This window comes from Mirounga leonina, unplaced genomic scaffold (assembly GCF_011800145.1).
Source record: "Mirounga leonina isolate KUSES-001 unplaced genomic scaffold, KU_Mleo_1.0 Mir_126, whole genome shotgun sequence".
Classification (NCBI taxonomy): Eukaryota; Metazoa; Chordata; class Mammalia; order Carnivora; family Phocidae; genus Mirounga; species Mirounga leonina.
This window is the reverse complement of record NW_023270314.1, coordinates 11147174-11165669: the sequence shown is the minus strand read 5'-3', so window position 1 is coordinate 11165669 and position 18496 is coordinate 11147174. Positions and strand designations below refer to the sequence as shown.

The 18496-nt window shown below is 42.1% G+C and overlaps 1 protein-coding gene across 1 annotated transcript in view; it reads left to right on the top strand.

Moving 5' to 3' along the window:
* Window positions 1-18496, top strand: part of MYRFL (myelin regulatory factor like) — a 123147-nt gene that overhangs the window by 79497 nt on the left and 25154 nt on the right. Inside the window, exons 13-15 of the mRNA XM_035002139.1 lie at window positions 2010-2210; window positions 8247-8355; window positions 9121-9230. Of these exons, the coding sequence (XP_034858030.1) occupies window positions 2010-2210; window positions 8247-8355; window positions 9121-9230 (420 nt within the window). The remainder of the gene's footprint in view (window positions 1-2009; window positions 2211-8246; window positions 8356-9120; window positions 9231-18496) is intronic.

The following is an 18496-nucleotide window of genomic DNA, read 5'->3' as shown; positions in this document are numbered from 1 at the left end:
GATTGTTACAATTGTTCTAAAAAATTAAGTCTGCTTATATCCGCTTTTCCAACATGATATCAAGTTTATGGTAATAATTATCCCAAAACTCATTAAGAAAAAATAAATCCATCACTGTCTATTTTGTTTCCTTGAAGTGGCTCATTATGTTCAGAGTAGAGCAAAATGCATCAACATTTATATGATATACCTTTGGATTTAGTTGATTCCTCGCAATAAAAGGATTTGAGTCAAAACCAATTTGCCATTCACGACCAAGGGGGCTCTGGGGACCTTGTAGCAAGCACTTTGTTTAAGTGAATTCACACAAAATAATGTTCCAAGTTGTTATTTTCTATTCGTTTACTGCTTTTGTCTATCAAATGTCAATGGTTGAGTCTTCTAAGCAGCTCAGGGTTCAAACAGGCGAGAATGAAAAAGTTGAAGATAGCTAAAAGTTCTTTCACTGAACCCAAGCTAAGAACTAAATTTTGCGGGTTTTTTTAAATTATTATTTTTAACTGGGTAGCACATACTTATGGTAAAAAACATTCAAACAATACCAAGAGCATGTATGTTGAGCAGTGAATCTCCTTGCCAGCCCAGTTTCTGCATCTCTCAGTTCCTGTCCTTGAAGAAGCCATTGTTATTGCTGTCTTGAGTATTCTCCAGAAATAATCTATGCATATTCAGGTCCTGAGTTTGCAATGTCTCCTGCACTGCCCAGAAAGGCAGAGAGCGAAGACACTGCATTATGTGTTGACTTTTTGGATGATCAGGGTCTAAACTGTTTGTCTGAATTTGTGACAACTTGCCTCAAACACACAAAAATCAGATTTAGAACAATAGGTCATAATTTTAAAAACAAATTAATTTTGTTGTGAGGATTTGGAGGGATTCAGAGATCCTTACTTAAAGATATTTGGAAATATATTCAGCCACAGGAGGTGGGGAGGAGGGAAGACAGTAGAGTGAAAAATTCTTCAGCAAAGAATTTTATTTAAGAGTAAAATCTCCAGAACTTTGTCTGGTTCTCATAATTTCACTTGGGTTCTGTTTGAAGACTGCATTTGGCCAGGGTTCCTTTTTTTTTTAATTTATTTATTTGAGAGAGAGCAAGCATAAGCAGGGGGAGGGACAGATGGAGAGAGAGAGAGAAGCAGACTCCCTGTTGAGCAGGGAGCCAGACTTGGGGCTCAATATGAGGACCCTGGGATCATGATCTGAGCTGAAGGCAGACGCTTAACCGACTGAGCCACCTAGGCACCCCCGGCCAGGGTTACTTTTAATAGGAAAAGTTAGAATCATTATTTAATCATTAAAGGAAGTGTAAGTCCAGCTCCAGAATTTACTAGTTTGTGGCCTTGGGCAATTTGTTTATCCTTTTGAAGGCTTCTGGATATCTATAAAATGAGGCTAATAGTACATATCTCCTAGAATGGGGGAGTGGACTAGCTCACAACAAATGTAGCTGTTGTTATTCTTCCTTCAGTGTCATCTGTGTTTAGGGAATAGTTGAGGTGTATTAAATATATTTGTGCTGTCGTTTGCTTGTCAATTGCATGTGAAATCACAAACACTAAAGTGTTTTGAAACTCTAAAAGGGCTAGCTAAATGCAAAGCATTTTTATGTATCTGGGCTTTCGTAAGCTTAGAATGTCTTCTGATGTAAGGTTCTGGTTTTAAATCATTACTCTTATCCCTGAAAAAAAGGTCATTTTGATTTTCCTTCTTCCTTATCATCCACCCAGTGTAACTGACACATTCTCATTTCCAGATAGTTGCCATAGAGCCCGGACGTCCCAAACCATTGCACACTGAGCTCCTGCTCATGGGGAGCAGAGCAGTTAGGGGAGCCCTCCTGGCTCAGCCTGGGGCCACAGTTATTTGGATATGTCAGAATGTCCCATCTGATTCTCAGGTGAAAGACTTAGATGACATTCTGTCTTCCTTTGCTCTGAGGAATAAAGCAATCATCTATTCCTGCTACTATAACTTTAATTGTAACATATTTATGTATTTTTTTCCAGGCCTCTAACCCTGGGCAGTTTGAAAATGACAGTGATGCATTATGGCAGCGAGGGCAAGTTCCAGAATCCGTTGTTTGTCATAGTCGAGTGGGAATAAATACAGATGCCCCGGATGAAGCCCTGGTCGTCTGTGGCAACATGAAAGTGATGGGGACCATTATGCATCCCTCTGACAGCCGGGCAAAGCAGAACATCCAGGAGGTGAGCATGGAGCAGGCCTTGGGCACCTCCTCTGACACCTGAGTCAGGTGTGCTGGGTGCTCCTGGACGCTGACACGCCTTGCAAAGGGCATCTCTACATGTCTCCTGTTGGTGTAAGACAAACCCAGTGCTTAACAGTTGTGAGTGTGGGAGCCGACAGACATCTCTGCTGAGACTGTAATGTGTTTCCTACCCAGGAGAGTGGATTTACCTGACAGGAACGGTGGGCAATGACAGCACGGCGCTGGCTTCACAAGCAGAAAATCTCTGAGTTACCGGCCACGGGCCACTGCCCTTCCTTGCACGCATCGTCAGCTGCTGGAGCTTGCCTTTTCCTTCGCCATCTCCAGACATCCCTCTCCCTGTTCATCTTCCAGGCGCTGTCTCAGTCCGGGTCCTGCCCATATTTCTCCTGAGCCTCCCAGCCTCTTCCTCCCAGACCCCCTGCCAGCCGTCATCTTCCCACTCATCATCTTTCTCTGAGGAGCAGTTAGAGGAGCACCTCCTCTCCCTCTTCCCTCCAGCTAGGTCAATCCCATCGCCTAAGGCTCCAGGCCAAGGCCTTCTCCTGTCTGTGGAGAGTTAGTCGTCGAGTGGAAATCAGAAATCAGGCCTGGAAATCAGGAGGTGCTTCTCCACTTTGGGCTTATCCCAGCAACATGGCCCTAGATAAGACAACTCCGCCCAAACCCACTGCCTTCATCTAGAAGGTGGAAAAGGTGCCTCTCTGCTCGATCCTACCAAGTCTTTTATAGTTTTTAACCCATTGAGATAAGAATCATCTTGGAAAGTCACAACTGCTGTGAAGACCTAAGAGATGAGGATTAAGATGCTTATCCCTTAGCCAGACCACGCTCAGTTCTAGCTCCTCCACTGTTTAATTCTGTTTCTCATTCACTGCTTCTACCGTTTCCCCACCTTCTCATGCACCCTGCTTCTCCTATAAGCATGTTTGAGGCTGTGGCAGAATTGTGTTTTTGAACCTCCTTTACTTAGTCTTTGTTAGTTAATAGGAGACGTAATCTGTAAATCATTGGCCATTCTTCCGGACTGCATTCCTTACCCAGTGCAAATGTGCACTGGTTTTTCTAAACCGGCCAAAGAATGTCCTCCTTTGCTGAGTGGATTCCAAAGAATGGTTGTAATTGTAGACTTTTATGCTGATTGCAAAGCTGTGGTTCGTGTTAGAAGAGCTGTGACCTACTGCCAGATGGGAACTCTTAGGGCTAGAAAGTTCTCACATACATTTCCCAATCCCAGTCCTAGATATTGTGCTTTTGACTTTTAGAGAGAGAGAAACTGTCTGCGTGTCAGATCATACCAAATCAAATGACGGCCGTTTGCATCAGGGTCAAAACTTTCCAAAACTGTCATGCACAAGATCAGATCAGACACCTGAATTCAGCTTTAGCTTCTTGCTCAATGCACGTTGATGAGCAAGGTGTGGTGTTAAGTGCTGACCAGTGTTTGGTTCCTGGGGGAGGATTCCGAGAAGGCACAGCCCTTGCCTCGAGGGCTTTCCCTAGGCCAAGAGTATGTATTGGGAACGTGCAGTACAGCCGCTGATATTTAGCTTGGGAAAGTCTACAACCCTGCATTAGAAACCAGAAGAGCATTTTCTTACAGAAACGTTGTTATAGAAGGTGTTTCGATCCCCAAACCAACCCTCAAAGTTTTCTTCAGCCAAAAATCTATCTGAAGCACAATGATAATAATACTGTAGAACTCCATCACTCTGTCCAGCAATATGTCTTTAGGGAAGATGTGTTAAAGGAGTCAGCTTAGTCACCCGGGGTCATGTTCCCTCTATGTGGCCTGGACAGCCTGAGTGAGGGCACAGCCTCGTCTGCTTTCTGTTGGCAGCAAAGGTCCCCCGTGAAGGCTCATGCAGGAACCAAGGGGAGAATGAAGAGTAGGTGAAGCAGGCACAGGACCCCCTGGGTGTGGGGAGTGGGGAACTGAGTAGGGCCTGGCTGGTGCAAGGCCAGTCCAGGCTGGCTCCTGACTGACCCCCCTGTCTTCCCTTTTGTTAGTGTCAGGAACTGTCGGGCCATTTTACTACCTTCATTCTCTCATTCCAGCTTCTTCCATTGAAGGGTTTGGGTGCGGTTACAGATCAGGCACACGGCTAGGCACTGCAGAGGTCCTGAGATGAACTGGCTATGGGTCTTACCCTCAAAAATAGAACTTTTTAAAAAATTAAAACTCCAAGTCGGAAATACTCACTGAATCTCCAATGCCTGGGATAACACATCTGGCACACAGTAGCTGTTCGTTAAGTATTTGGTGAATGACTTGTCCCTCTCCCAGGCCCCTCTGGCCCTCCCCCTGCACACACACACTCTCTCATTCAAATAAATAAATAAATAAGATCTTTAAAAATAAATAAATATTTGTTGAATGGATGAAGGAGCTCACAGTGTTAGATGTGTGACTGCTCCTTCCTAGCATGGCCTGCAAGGCCCTCCCTGCTCTGACCTTAATCTTTACAGTGTAGTAATGCCCACCTCTGCTCTGGTTGTGCAGACATCATTCAGGGGACTTAGTCCCTTGGGACTCCACTCATGGTATTCTTTCTGCCCAGCATCCCTGTCTTGGTCTCACCCTTTCCATCCCTTCTCCCTACCTTGCCTCTTTCCCTGGCTAAGTCCTATCTTAAATTCATTTTTATTAGATTTATTTATCAAATTATTAGTTTATTTAACAAATGTTAGTTGAGCATCAACTACATGCAAGGAATTATACTGGAAACTGGTAATATGGTGGTGAACAGAAAACCATGGCCTTAAATATGTCTCCGCCCTCATGGGGTAGTATCCTATAGGGAAGACGGGTAATAAAGGTGACACAGCTAGTATCCTGGTGATAACTTTGATGGTCGCTATGGAGGAAAATAACAGCTCCCATTAGCACATAAGGCAAAGGGACCCTTCCTAGTGTTGGAAGTCGAGAAGTGCTTCCCTGGTGAAGGGATGTTTACGTTGCGGCAGGAGAAGGTAGGAGTGAGAAGGAAGAGCTTTTGAGGCACGGAAAATGCCCTGAGCCAAAGGCCAGGGTGAAAAGAGCCAGAGTTTGTTTGAGAACCAAAATAAGCCAAGATCTCCGTGGGGCTTCACCATTTCTAGGAAGCCTTCCTTTATGCTCCCCTAGGAATATTTTAGGGACCTCCTTGGGGCTGCCATAATTCTCTATTCATAATTCCGTTATCACTCTGCATTTCTCACATTGTAATGGAATCATATGTGATGAGTCTGCCTTCCTATCTAGACGACAAACATTTTTTAGTAATGTTCATTTAATAAGTCTAAATTTTAGGAAACTTGGAATGTGTAATCCCATAGAAAAAGTATGACACAAGGTCAAGACAATCAGAAAACCTATGAATTTATTTATTTTTATTTTATTTTTAAAATTTCTTAATTTTTATTTTGCTTATTTATTTCTTATTTGAGTACAGTTAACACACAATGTTACATTAGTCTCAGGTGCGCAACATAGTGATTCGGTAACTCTCTAGCTTATGCTGTGTCCATCACAAGTGTAGTCACCGTCCAATGCTGTTACAGCTCCACTGACTATATTTCCTATGCCGCACCTTTTCTTCCCATGACTTCATTTCGTAACTGGAAGCCTGTATCTCCCACTTCCCTTCACCCATTTTGCCCATCCCCCACCTCCTCCCCTCTGGCCACCATCCGTTTGTTCTCTGTATTTATAGGCTTGACTCTGCTTTTTGTTTGTTTATTCATTTCTTTTGTTTTTTGGATTACACATATAAGTAAAATCATATGGTATTTATCTTTCTCTGTCTGACTTATTTCATTTAGCCTGATACCCTCTAGGTCCATCCATGTTGTCACAAAAAGCAACGTCTCACCATTTTTAATGGCTGAGTAACATTCCATTGTATGAATATACTACATCTTCTTTATCCCTTCATCTATGTGGTTGAACACTTGGTTGCTTCTATATCTTGGCTTTTGTAAATAATGCTACAATAAGTATAGGGTGCATATATCTTTTTGAATTAGTGTTTTCATTTTCTTTGAGTACCCAGTAGTGGAATTATTGGATCATACGGTATTTCTATTTTTAACTTCTTGAGGAAACTCCATATTGTTTTTCACGATGGCTGTACCAATTTATAGTCCCACGAACAGTGCATGAGGATTCTCTTTTCTCCACATTTGCACCGACACTTGCTATTTCTTGTCTTCTTGATTCTAGCCATTCAGTAAGGTGATATGTCACTGTGGTTTTGATTTCCATTTCCCTGTTGATTAGTGACATTGAGTGTCTTTTCATGTGTCTGTTGGCTATCCAGATATCTTCTTCGGGAAAATGTCTATTCAGGTCCTCTGCCCATTTTTAATCAGATTATTTGTTTTTTTGGTGTTCATTTGTATAACTTCTCTATATATTTTGGATATTAATCCCTTATCAGATATATCATTTGCAAATATCTTCTCCCATTTAGTAGGTTGCCTTTTTGTTTTGTTGATGGTTTCTTTTGCTGTCCTAAAGCTTTATATTTTGATATAGTCCCAATAGTTTATTTTTGCTTTTGTTTCCCTTGCCGTAGGAGACATATCTAGGAAAATGTTGCTATGGCTGATGTCAGAGAAATTACTACCTATGTTCTCTTCTAGGAGCTTTATGGTTTCAGGTCTCACAATTAGTAGAGCACAAACTTTTAAAAGGTCATCATTTTTTAAAGTGACAACACGTAGTGTAGTGCACTGTATGTTGAAGGTGATTGGTAGATGTTAGTTGAATAAAATAATGAATGAATGAATTGAACCAAGCTTTTGATAATAGCAGGTATCAAAATAACAGTGAGCTCAAAATCATACTTCCCAAGAAGAACCTAAAGTAAATTTTTCCCATTTAGCCAGTTAAGTGTCAAGCCACCACCTTTTACAATCAGCCAAACTAGTGAAGGACAGGGAGCTTTTAATGATGGAGGAGCTTTCCCACTCACCCAACAGAGTGGGTCAAGGGAGGAGTTGAGGGCCGTGTCAGGGGTTTTCATATAACAAGAAAAATGAAGCACTTTTGGTTACTCTAACACATGGATGAATGTCCAGGCAGTATAATTTTAATTGCCAAGAGACTACTGGTTTTGTAATCGTTATATCCTAAAAGAAAAAGGGCTGCTAGCATTTTACTTATAGAATAAGGTCATTTAAAAAATAGGTTCTGCTAGTACCATGAATTCATTAAAAAACAACAACAACAACAACAACAACAAAAAACCTCAAAAGAGAATTCTTTGAATCATACCCATTTGGCTTTAGGAAAAATTCACTCTATTGTCTTTGTTGTCATTTTGCTGGGACCTGGTGACATTATTTTGAGGAATTTGCAGTGAGAGCTGGGAATACCTTTAGTAACCTATGAGAGCAGTGAACTCAGAGAAGCATACCATCACTGACCAGAGTGGTTTGGGGGAGAAGCCATCTGTAGGAGAGGAAAGTCTGGATCCTAGGAGGCCTTTGCTACCTGCCACTTGAGGAAATTTTCTCCAGCAAGGTGTCCAAAAGGAATTCAATGATATAGGATATTTCCATTCTTTAAAGGTTTTTTTACTTTTACTAAACCTTTTCAATTTGTAAATACAAGGTTGGCCTATATTTATTTGGTGTTTATACCGTATGTTCATTTGGAAATGATCCCTTGCACTCATGAATAGCAATTGTTTCTCTCCAAAGCGATCAGTCTCCATTCTCAGAAGGAGAGTTTGCCTCTCAGAGGAGAGAAAAGAAGGGCAAGAGTAGTGAATGAGGGAGCTTTCACTCTGTAATTTAGATATAAAAACTCTGTCTCAATTTGTCCGTGAATGGAAGTCACTGATATGGACCTTGAAGCTTGGGTTTCTCCGAGGAGAAAAACATAAATTTCTCTTAAAATAGTTTGGGCAAGAGGAAAGAACAGTCCCATTGTCAACGCTCCTAATTTCTCTAGGTCCCTTTGGGCATTGATTTGAATAGGAAATCATCTAAGTGGCTGAAATCTGCTCTTCTTTCATTAAATTAGGTTGACACAAATGAACAGCTAAGACGAATAGCCCAAATGAGGATCGTTGAGTATGACTACAAACCTGAATTCGCGTCTTCAATGGGAATAAACACTTCCCATCAAACAGGTATGCACACAAATTCCCTTTTTAATTTTGTGTTGTCAACTCTTAAAAGTTTAACTCCCTCTTTATCTGGAGGTTGTGTGCTATGGCACTGATTTTCTCTGTGAAATCCACACTCACTCGAGTGGGAAAGGTCAGAGAAATGTCTGTGTCATCTTTACTCGACACCCTCCCCCCAACTCCTGCACCCCCATGGTCCTGGTGGAATATTTTGAATACGTAGTTTCTTTTCATGGGAACCATCTTGCTCATGCAATGCGGGCTCAGGGGTGGATGGCAGCTCCAACTGTAAGAGGGGCAGCACTGGGCCCCTGGGAGAGGGGAGGTGGCAGAGTAGGTGGGTCTAGTTCAGAGAAGGGGCAAAGAGGTGTTGATGCCCCCACCCAGGAATCCTAAAGAAACAGGGGCCATTTAGGTGGCAAATCCTCCTGCAGGAAAAGAGGAAATCCAGCTAATGTCCCACTCTTACTTCTATACACAGGGATTCTAAGGTATTTGCCCACTCCTCCCAACATTCGGCCCAGAGTCTCAAGGAAAAGTGAGGAAAATGACACCCCTGCTTTTAAGCCTATAGTGATTATGGGCTCAAAATTCCTTCTTTGCTTCAAACATATCTTAGATCAAAGCAAAAGCTGAAAAGGGGTAATAAGCATCTATTTGCAAAGATGTCCCGGGAGGCTGTCAGCAGTCCATTTTGATGTAGGCCTGGGAGGATTTTCTCCAGAAAGCTGTTTTCCTGACTAAACGAGTTGGAGTGTTTGGGTCTAGGGATGATTGCCCAGGAGGTACGAGAGATCCTGCCTCGAGCTGTCAGAGAGGTTGGTGATGTCACCTGTGAAAATGGAGAGACGCTGCCCAACTTCCTCATGGTCGATAAGGTAACTACAGAATCAATCTGCCTCTGGAGTGACAACCCCACAGGGGACCCCTTTTCTGTGGCCTCGAAATGCACTGAAACATCCAACCAGGAAACAAGAAAGCTTCGCTGAGCTGTGCGGTAATTGGTATCAGCCATGGCACCTTGGGCATAAGTACCCAAAACAAGCCCCCTATGGGAAAAAGAAAAAGGAGTATGTAACAGTGACAGGAGAGGTCAGCGGGCCTTAATGTTGGAGGGAGACTGGCCTGGGTAAAGTCCACGTACCAGGAGTGCACCTAAAACGAGGCCCTGGCGTCATGTGAAATAGTGACAACAAGCTGTGATCAGATTTGTCTTAAAAAATGGAACTAGAACTTCTGAGAGTGTAGTTTATCTCACAGAATACAGTTTAGGTTAGCATGAAAATAGAATGATGGAAATCGTAGAATGACTGAAGGTGGAATGAAGTGTTGATGTTTTTTGTGAGCACAGTTTCTCAACAAAGTTGTATGTTCTACTTTCGTCGCACAATCATAAAGTGGGTCAGTTTTGCAAAGGTATTCATGAGCCTCGTCATTTTTCCCAAGGGACTGTCCTAATTCTTTGATATTCAAATCATTCTCTTTGAAGGAATGTCCCTGTCTTTGTAGCTGAGCTCCCCTTTGCAAGGTAAAGGGGTCTCAGTGTGCCATTCCCTTGCTTGCTTTGTGTGTGTGACTTGAGTCGGTCTCCGAGATCGTGTTTATTAATTCTGTGAAAGCCTGCGTCGTGGCAAGGTTTGCAGACTCACCCCGCTGCTGATCTGTTGTACATTGCCCTGCTCTGTTTGATGCTGGCGGGAAAACCGATTGACATGAGGATATTGTAGTCGTAGGGACAGATGTCTGAGTGGAGACTAATTTGTAATTTGTCAGTTCACGGGGGCAGTGCTTCTCCAACTTCAAGGTGTACATGAATCAGTGGAGGAACTTGCTAAAATACAGGCGGATGCAGCAGGAACGGGGTGAGACCCAAGAGCGTGCATTTTTAACCAGCCTCCAGGTGGTGCCAATTTTGCTGATCTTGCTGGTAAGCAAGCCACACGGAGCAGCAAGGTGGAGGGTCCCTTTCCCTGTTGGGCCCTTCCTCAGTCTTCTTCCTCTGGGCTCTTGGGCAACAAATACTTAGCTGATGGGGTGTGGATGGCCTGCTCTGCCCTGGGCCGCAGGGGTAGAGTGGCAGACGTGTGGTTACTTCCTCCTGCTTCCCACACCCGTCTTGAGTAGAAGCCCCTCTTTGGTCTCAGACCTGGGCTATCACTTCCCGTGAGAGGTGTATCATGAGAAATCTATTTTTAATAATAAAGTAGTGAAGTTTTCCCATTATTTACTCAAAATATAAGATAAGAGATACTCTGAGGTATTCGTGTCATAAGGTCACCCCCACTCTCTCGCATTTTCAGAAGCTTCCTGGGTGAGAGAAAACTGAAGGCACAGCTGTCTGGCTCAGGGTGCAGCCCTGGGAGTGTGCCATTAGGCTGTCAAGGTGGGGCTCTTGGGGTTACTCATTTGGTGGCAGCCATGTCACTTCTGACTGTGGCCCTCCCCTAGAACACCCCAGAAAGAGATGTCTGCGATTTCTGTGTAGGTAACATCTGCCCAGGGCCTTACGATTATCACTCTGTAGGAGAATAATTAGTTTTCCCCTGGCCCACTATCAAACTTAAGGTGAATGAGGATAGTCAGGATTATTAGCAGCCACGGTTCTGAGGGCTACCCAACGCCTTTACCCCCTGGAGAGGCTACAACCCAAATTCATTCCTAAGAAGGCCAGAGCCTTGGGAAGATAAGGGGTGGTATTCCTAGTCTAAGCAGCCAGGTTTGTTTGTCCTCTGAGCGGCGGTCTACGCCAAGGCAGCATTCGGTTTATAGGTAAATACAACTGACAGGAGTCCAGAAGAGACAAGTTGTGATTCTCTTAATAACAGGATCTTGCAGTGATTCAATCTATGGAGCCATCACCAAGGCCACACTCATTCACCGAACATGTAACACTATGAGCAGGTGAACATCCCCATGCTCTGAGGCCTGGCTTTCCACTTTGGCTCACTCCCTAGGAGAGACTTCAGTTACTGGTGTAATCCTCAACACTGTGGAATATCTCTCCACTACATTATAAATACTTCACAGAATAGCCCCTTTGTTATTTCTTATTAAGAACACAGGTAATGTGACTCTTGTTGTCCCATGCTCTCTGTTAATTGTACAATAAGCAAGATGTACAGAAAGCCTCTTGCTTTCTGGTCTCCTACCCATTTGTGTGGGCACCATGTTGGCCTTGCTTGCCACATTCAGGACTGCTTGTTATTCTTTTTTTTTTAAGATTTTATTTATTTATTTGAGAGATAGAGAAAGAGAGCATGGCAGAGGGAGAGGGAGAAGCAGACTCCCCACTGAGCACAGAGCCCGATGTGGGACTCGATTCCAGGACCCTGGGATCATGACCTGAGCCACCCCGGCGCCCCAGGACTGCTTGTTTTAAGGAACGTCTCTAGGACGTCCTGGCCACATGTGCTATAGCAATGGGTGGAGATCAGGTTCAGTTACAGTGTCTCCCTCTGCACTCCGTTTCTCTTCCACCCAATGATCCTTTTGTATAAAGAAATTTTTATTGAAGCTAAAGCGCAAACTAGAAATGCACATGAAAATGTTGAAATGTTGTACTTCATGATTGCTATATCTTTTCCACATGTACTTTGCAATTTTGTGCCCAAGTAAGAAACAGAATGGTTGGAACTTTACAGACTGTCCATGTAACCAACCATAGCTGGAGATGAGTGGTGTTGGCCAAAGGAGGTAGAAATTATTTTTCTTTCAGAAGAGATGACTGCGTAAGATAAGCTTCTCTTCTCTGGGGTAATTTGCTTCTTCTCATAAATCCCTCATGATTTGTGTGCCCCAGTGAACGCTCAGTGATGGGAGGTGACATGAGAGGGCTCCAGGCTGGTCCTGAGAGCCAGGGGGCCAAGGGGGGTGAATGCCATAGTCTAACCCTGCATGAGACCCCGAGAACTTTGCCCTTCGGCTTGTTCATCTATCTCTTTACTTGGCCACTTCATTTATTTCTGTGATTATTTGGGAGTAGGTTTTTATATTTCTTGAGCATTATTACCAGGTGTACTTGGTGTAAGAAAAATGTACCCAATAAATGTCAGAGTGGCCTTACATGTATTTACAGCTAAGTCTGTATGAAGATGAGGTGCAGTTTGTGAGTAAGTAGGCCTTGAATAATGTGTGTGTGTGTGTGTGTGTGAATGTTTTATGAAATGATGTTATAAGCCACCCTACTATACCTTAGTATGTGGTTCCTTTTTACTCATTGATTCTCATTGATTCTCTTTTTCCTTCAACTGGGAGGAATTTTCTGTTCAATTCATGCAAAGATAAGTAAGACAGGGTGCCTGTCTTCAAGCAGCTGACAGTCTAAGTGGAGTGATGAGACAGGATGCAAGAACGGAGCTCTGAGTGACAGCATGACGAGTATCGTGGAATGCACAGCGCTCCTGTCTGTGGACACCAGGCAGGGGCTCGCAGATGGAAAGGAAGCGGGGGACTGAGAGACAAGTGAAAGAAGACAGTGGCAGACCTGGGGGACGGAAGGTGTGACTGACGGAGAGGAGCATCACTGGTAGTCTTTCCATTTTTCCTTTTTCTCACACACGATATCCAATTAGACACCCAGTGCTGCAGTTCTAACTTCAGCCACCTCTCTTGTCTATTTATCTTCCCTCCTTATTCTCTTTATGCTTCCCAGTTTCCTCCCTAAAACAAAAACAAAACAAAACATCTCTGATCGTACAATCTCCTTTTCCCCCTTTGGCTCTTCATTGGCTTATTATCACCCCTCCACCATCTAGATGGAATCGTCTCTTTCTAATTCGTTTCCTAACACTCACACCCACCCCGCCAACCCCCAGACACCTTCAGAATGCGATGTCTCTGCACACACCCACACCTCTGGTTTGCCAGGCCCTCTGCCACCAGCTTCGTTCTCTGTTCTCACGCTCACCAAGTTTGTTTCTGCCTCAGAGCTGTTCCGTTGAGTGTTTTCTGCTCTGAAGACTCTCCCTTTAGATGATCTTGTCATTTGGATCTCAGTGCCAAGACCTTCCCTGACCACCTCATCTAGAATAGTCTCCACATCACTAGGTTTCACCTTCTTGTAAGATTCAGGGCCACTGAGAGGGTGTGTAGTGCCTTTGCTGTAATTAGAGAGAAGTGCCTCCTCTCTTTGGTGCAGACCCCAATGGGCCCCTCAGCCGGATCGCTGCACAGGGGACACACTGCAGACTTCTTCATGACGGCCTGGAGAGTTCTGTCCCTAGCCGGAATGATCTTATTTGCCTACTTATTCTTCACCAGCCTCCCCGGCTCATTGCGTGACCCCAAAAATCTTCTATATTTTTCAAAGCTGTATCTCCAATACTTTATTTGTGCCTTCAACCCCAGGGCTTAGAGTACCTTAGGAATCCAACAAATATTGGCTGAATGAATTAATGAACTAATGAATTCTGTGATGCCTTGATTGATCTTGTCTCTGTATTGGCTCAGGCCTCTGAATATACATCTTCTAGAGTATTTATCACATTGTGTTGTCATTCTCTTTCTATTCCATATCTCTTCCGCTAGACTGTGAGCTTCTCAAGGTCAGAGAATGTGCCTTGTCAATCCTGTGTTGTTTAGCACAGTATCTGGTACATTATGGGTTCTCAGTAAGCATGTGTTTAAGTTAATGGCTGAGTTTCTGAATCTCACTGAAAGGAAGAGAAGTGGTTCCATTAAAATAAGGAAGTCTGATAGAAGAGAGGTTTCCTAATGGGAAAATGAATTCAATTTTGAGTTTGAGGTGTCAGCTGAGTATTCAGATGAAAATGTCCAGAGGTGACAGGGAGTGTGGAAGTTGGGAGTGCAGCTGGGGCCCGAGGGGAAGCTGCAGCATGCATGGGTGAAGATGTTCATTAATAAGGGAAAGGTTATGGATGCAGGTCCCAGATCAGAAGCCTGTGGCCAAGACTGGCCTGAAGACTTTTTTTTTTTCCTCATGGTGTTTTAAAAATTTTCAAATTTGCTGCCTATTTTTAAATAATGAGGAGATCCTCACACAAATTCTAGATTTCTGGCTCCCTGGAAGCATCAGATCTGTTGACCTGAGGCTGAGGAGTGGCTGCCCTGGAAGGGCTTCATGGGCCCTCCCATCACTGCTTCCTGTTACCTGCCTGGCCTGGAGGCTTTCAGTTCTTAGGGAATGAGAAGCAAGTAGACTAAAAGCCGCAGATGCCTTCCAGTTAGGGCCAGGAGAGGCCTGGAAAAAGGCCTGGGAAGGCCCAGAAGGTTGGGCTAAAGCAGAATGCGGAGCAAGCACAGTGTCAAAACGTCAGGTCAGTAGAGAGGATGGATATGGACATGGGGAGGAAAGAGATGAGATGGGAAGAAAATGAATGTTAACAAAATGCTATTGATTTTAACGATTGAAGAATCACCCGTAGTATGTGGCAAAGTGGTTAAGAGCATGAATTTCAACATCAGATAAGACTTTGTCCAAAGCTTGGCTCAGCAAGTTTTGTGGATGATGAGGTCACTTTCAAATTATTTTATTCTTTACAGTTCTCAGTAGAATGTTATTCTTGTCTTCATGATTTCTGCCTTATTTTTATTAAAACAAATTTAAAAGTAAGGGAACATTGGTACCCAAATTAGAAAATTTTAAAGAGCTTTTGTCAGGAGATTTTTGGTTTTTGTGTTCTGATTTATTTATTTATTAACATTTTTAATAAAAAATTTCAAATATACGCAAACTTAGAATAATAGTGAAATCCATGTATATACTTCACCCAGATTTGACAGCTTTCAATTTGTGTCCTATCTTATTTTATTAATTTTTTTTTTTTAAGATTTATTTATTTATTTATTTGACAGAGAGAGACACAGCGAGAGAGGGAACACAAGCAGGGGAGTGGGAGAGGGAGAAGCAGGCTTCCCGCGGAGCAGGGAGCCCGATGCGGGGCTCGATCCCAGGACCCTGGGATCATGACCTGAGCCGTAGGCAGACGCTCAACAACTCAGCCACCCAGGCACCCCTGTCCTATCTTATTTTATTCAAATCTCCCACCAACTATCCTTCCTTACCAACTGAATTTTTTTGGCTTTATTGAGATATAAGTTTAAGAGATACAACACAATGATTTGATACACATACATATTGCAAAATGATTACTACAGTAGGTTAGTTAGCACAGCCATCAGCCACATAATTAACTTTTGTGTGTGTGATGAGAACATTTAAGATCTACTCTCTTAGCAACTTCCACGTATATAATACAATATTATTAACGGTAGTCATCATGCAGTACATTAGATCCCCAGAACTTAATCATTTTAAACTGAGTTTGTACCTTTCGATGAACATCTTCTCGTTCCCCCCATCTCTCAGTCTCTGGCAACCACCATTCTACTCTCTGTTTCTCTGAGTTTGGCTTTTTTAGTTTCCACACATAAGTGATATCACACAGTTTTTCTGTGTCTCACTTACTTCACTTAGCATAATGCCCTCAATTCCATCCATGTTGTCACAAATGGCAGGCTTTCCTTCTTTATTATATAATATATATAATAATAATAATATATATAATACTCCATTTGTGTGTGTGTGTGTGTATCCCATTTTCTTTATCCATTTGTCTATCAATGGATACTTAGATTGTTTACATATTTTGGCTATTGTGCATAATGCTGCAATGAGCATAGGGGTGCAGATATCTCTTAGAGACAGTGATTTCATGTCCTTCAGACATACACCCAGAAATTTTGGGGATCTCCATACTGTTTTTTCATAGTGCCTGTATCAATTGGCACTTCTACCAACAGTGTACAAGGGTTCCCTTTTTCCTACACCCTCATCAACACTTGTTATCTCTTTCCTGCCTTTTAAAAAATAGCCATCCTGGGCACCTGGGTGGCTCAGTCCTTAAGCGTCTGCCTTTGGCTCAGGTCATGATCCCAGGGTCCTGGGATCGAGTCCCACATCAGGCTCCCTGCTCGGCGGGAAGCCTGCTCTCCCTTTCCCACTCCCGCCGCTTGTGTTCCTGCTCTCGCTAACTCTGTCTCTGTCAAATAAATGAATAAAATCTTAAAAAAATAAAATGGGGCGCCTGGGTGGCTCAGTTGGTTAGGCAACTGCCTTCGGCTCGGGTCATGATCCTGGAGTCCTGGGATCGAGTCCCGCATCGGGCTCCCTGCTCAGCGGGGAGTCTGCTTCTCCCTCTGCCTTTCCCCTTGGCTTGTGCTCTCACTCTCTCAAATAAATAAAATCTTTAAAAAAAAAAAATAAATAAATAAATAAAATAAAATAAAAAATAGCCATCCTAACACAAGTATGTGATGATATCTCACGAAGTTTTGATTTGCATTGCCCTGATGATTAGTGATATTAAGCATCCTTTCATGTACCTTTTGTCCATTTGTATATCTTCTTTGGAAAAATGTTTATTCTGTCCTCTGCCCATTTTAGTTAGATTATTTGTGTTTTGCTATTGAGTTGTGTGAGTTCCTTATATATTTTGAATATTAGCCCCTTATCAGATATATGGTTTGCAAATATTTTCTTCTGTTCTTTAGGTTGCCTTTTAATTTTGTTGATTGTTTCTTTTGCTGTACAAAAACTCTTTAGTTTGATGTAGTCCCACTTGTTTATTTTTGCTTTTGTTGCTTGGCTTTTGGTGTCATATCCAAAAAAATGGTTCCCAATACTGATGTCAAGAAATTTTTTCCCTATGTTTTCTTCTAGGAGTTTTATGGTCTTAGGTCTACATTTAAGCCTTTAATCTACTTAGAGTTAATTTTTGTGAGTGGTGTAAAGCAGAGGTCTAATTTCATACTTTTGTTTGTGACTATCCAATTTTCCCAACACTGTTAAAGAAACTGTCTTTTTCTCATTAAGTACTCTTAGTTCCCATGTCAAATTTTAGTTGGCCATATATGTGTGGGTTTATTTCTGGGCTCTCAGTTCTATTCCATTGGTCTATATGTCTATTCTTATGCTAGTACTGTTTTGATTACTATAGCTTTATAATATAATTTGAAATCAGGAAGTGTGATGCCTCCAGCTTTGTTCTTTCTCGGGGTTGCTTTGGGTATTGGGGATCTTTTGTGGTTCCATACAAATTTTAGGATTTTTTTTTCTGTTTCTGTGAAAGTTGCCATTGGAATTTTGATAGGGATTACATTGGATCTATAGATGGCTTTGAATAGTATGGACATTTTAACAATATTAATTCCTCTGATACAGGAGAGGACATGGGATATCTTTCCATGTATTTGTGTCTTCAATTTCTTTCATCAATGTCTTGTAATTTTCAACGTGCAGATCTTTCACCTCCTGAATAAATTTATTCCTAACTATTGATTTTGATCACATTGTAAATGGAATTCTTTATTTCTTTTTCAAATAGTTTGTTGTTAGTGTATAGAAATGCAACTAACTTTTGCATATTGATTTTGTGTCCTGCAACTTTACTAAATTTATTAATTCTAACCGTTTTTGGTGGAATCTTTAGGACTTTCTGTATATAAGATCATATCATCTGCAACAGATACAGTTTACTTTTTCCTTTCCAATTTGGATAACTTTTATTTCTTTTTCTTGTCTGATTGCTTTGTCTTGTGTTATGGTGCATAGAAATGGGGTGCAGTGAGCTTCCTTGTCTTGTTCTTGATCTTAGAAGAAAAACATTCAGCTTTTCATCTTTGAGTGTAATGTTAGGTATGGACTTATATAGGGCTTTTTTATGTTGAGGTATAGTCCATCTATACTTTGTTGAGAGGTTTTTTTCATGAAGAGATGCTGAATTTTGTCCAGTGCTTTTTCTCCATCTATTGAGATGATCACATGATTTTATTAATGTGATGTATCACATTGATTGATTTGCATATGTTGAACCATTTTTGCATCCCAGGAATAAATCTCTCTTAATCATGGTGTATGAACCTTTTAATGTATTGTTGAATATCCATGTTTATCAGAGATAACTGCCTGTAATTATTTATTTATTTTTGTAGTGTTTTTATCTGACCTTGGTATCAGGGTAATGCTGGCCTTTTAAAATGAGTTTGGAAGTGTTCCCTTCTCTTCAATTTTTTTGGGAGAGTTTGAAAAGGATTTATATAGATTCTTCTTTAAGCATTTGGTAGAATTCCCCAGGGAAGCTGTCTGGTACTGGACTTTAGTTTGTTGGGATGTTTTTGATTATTG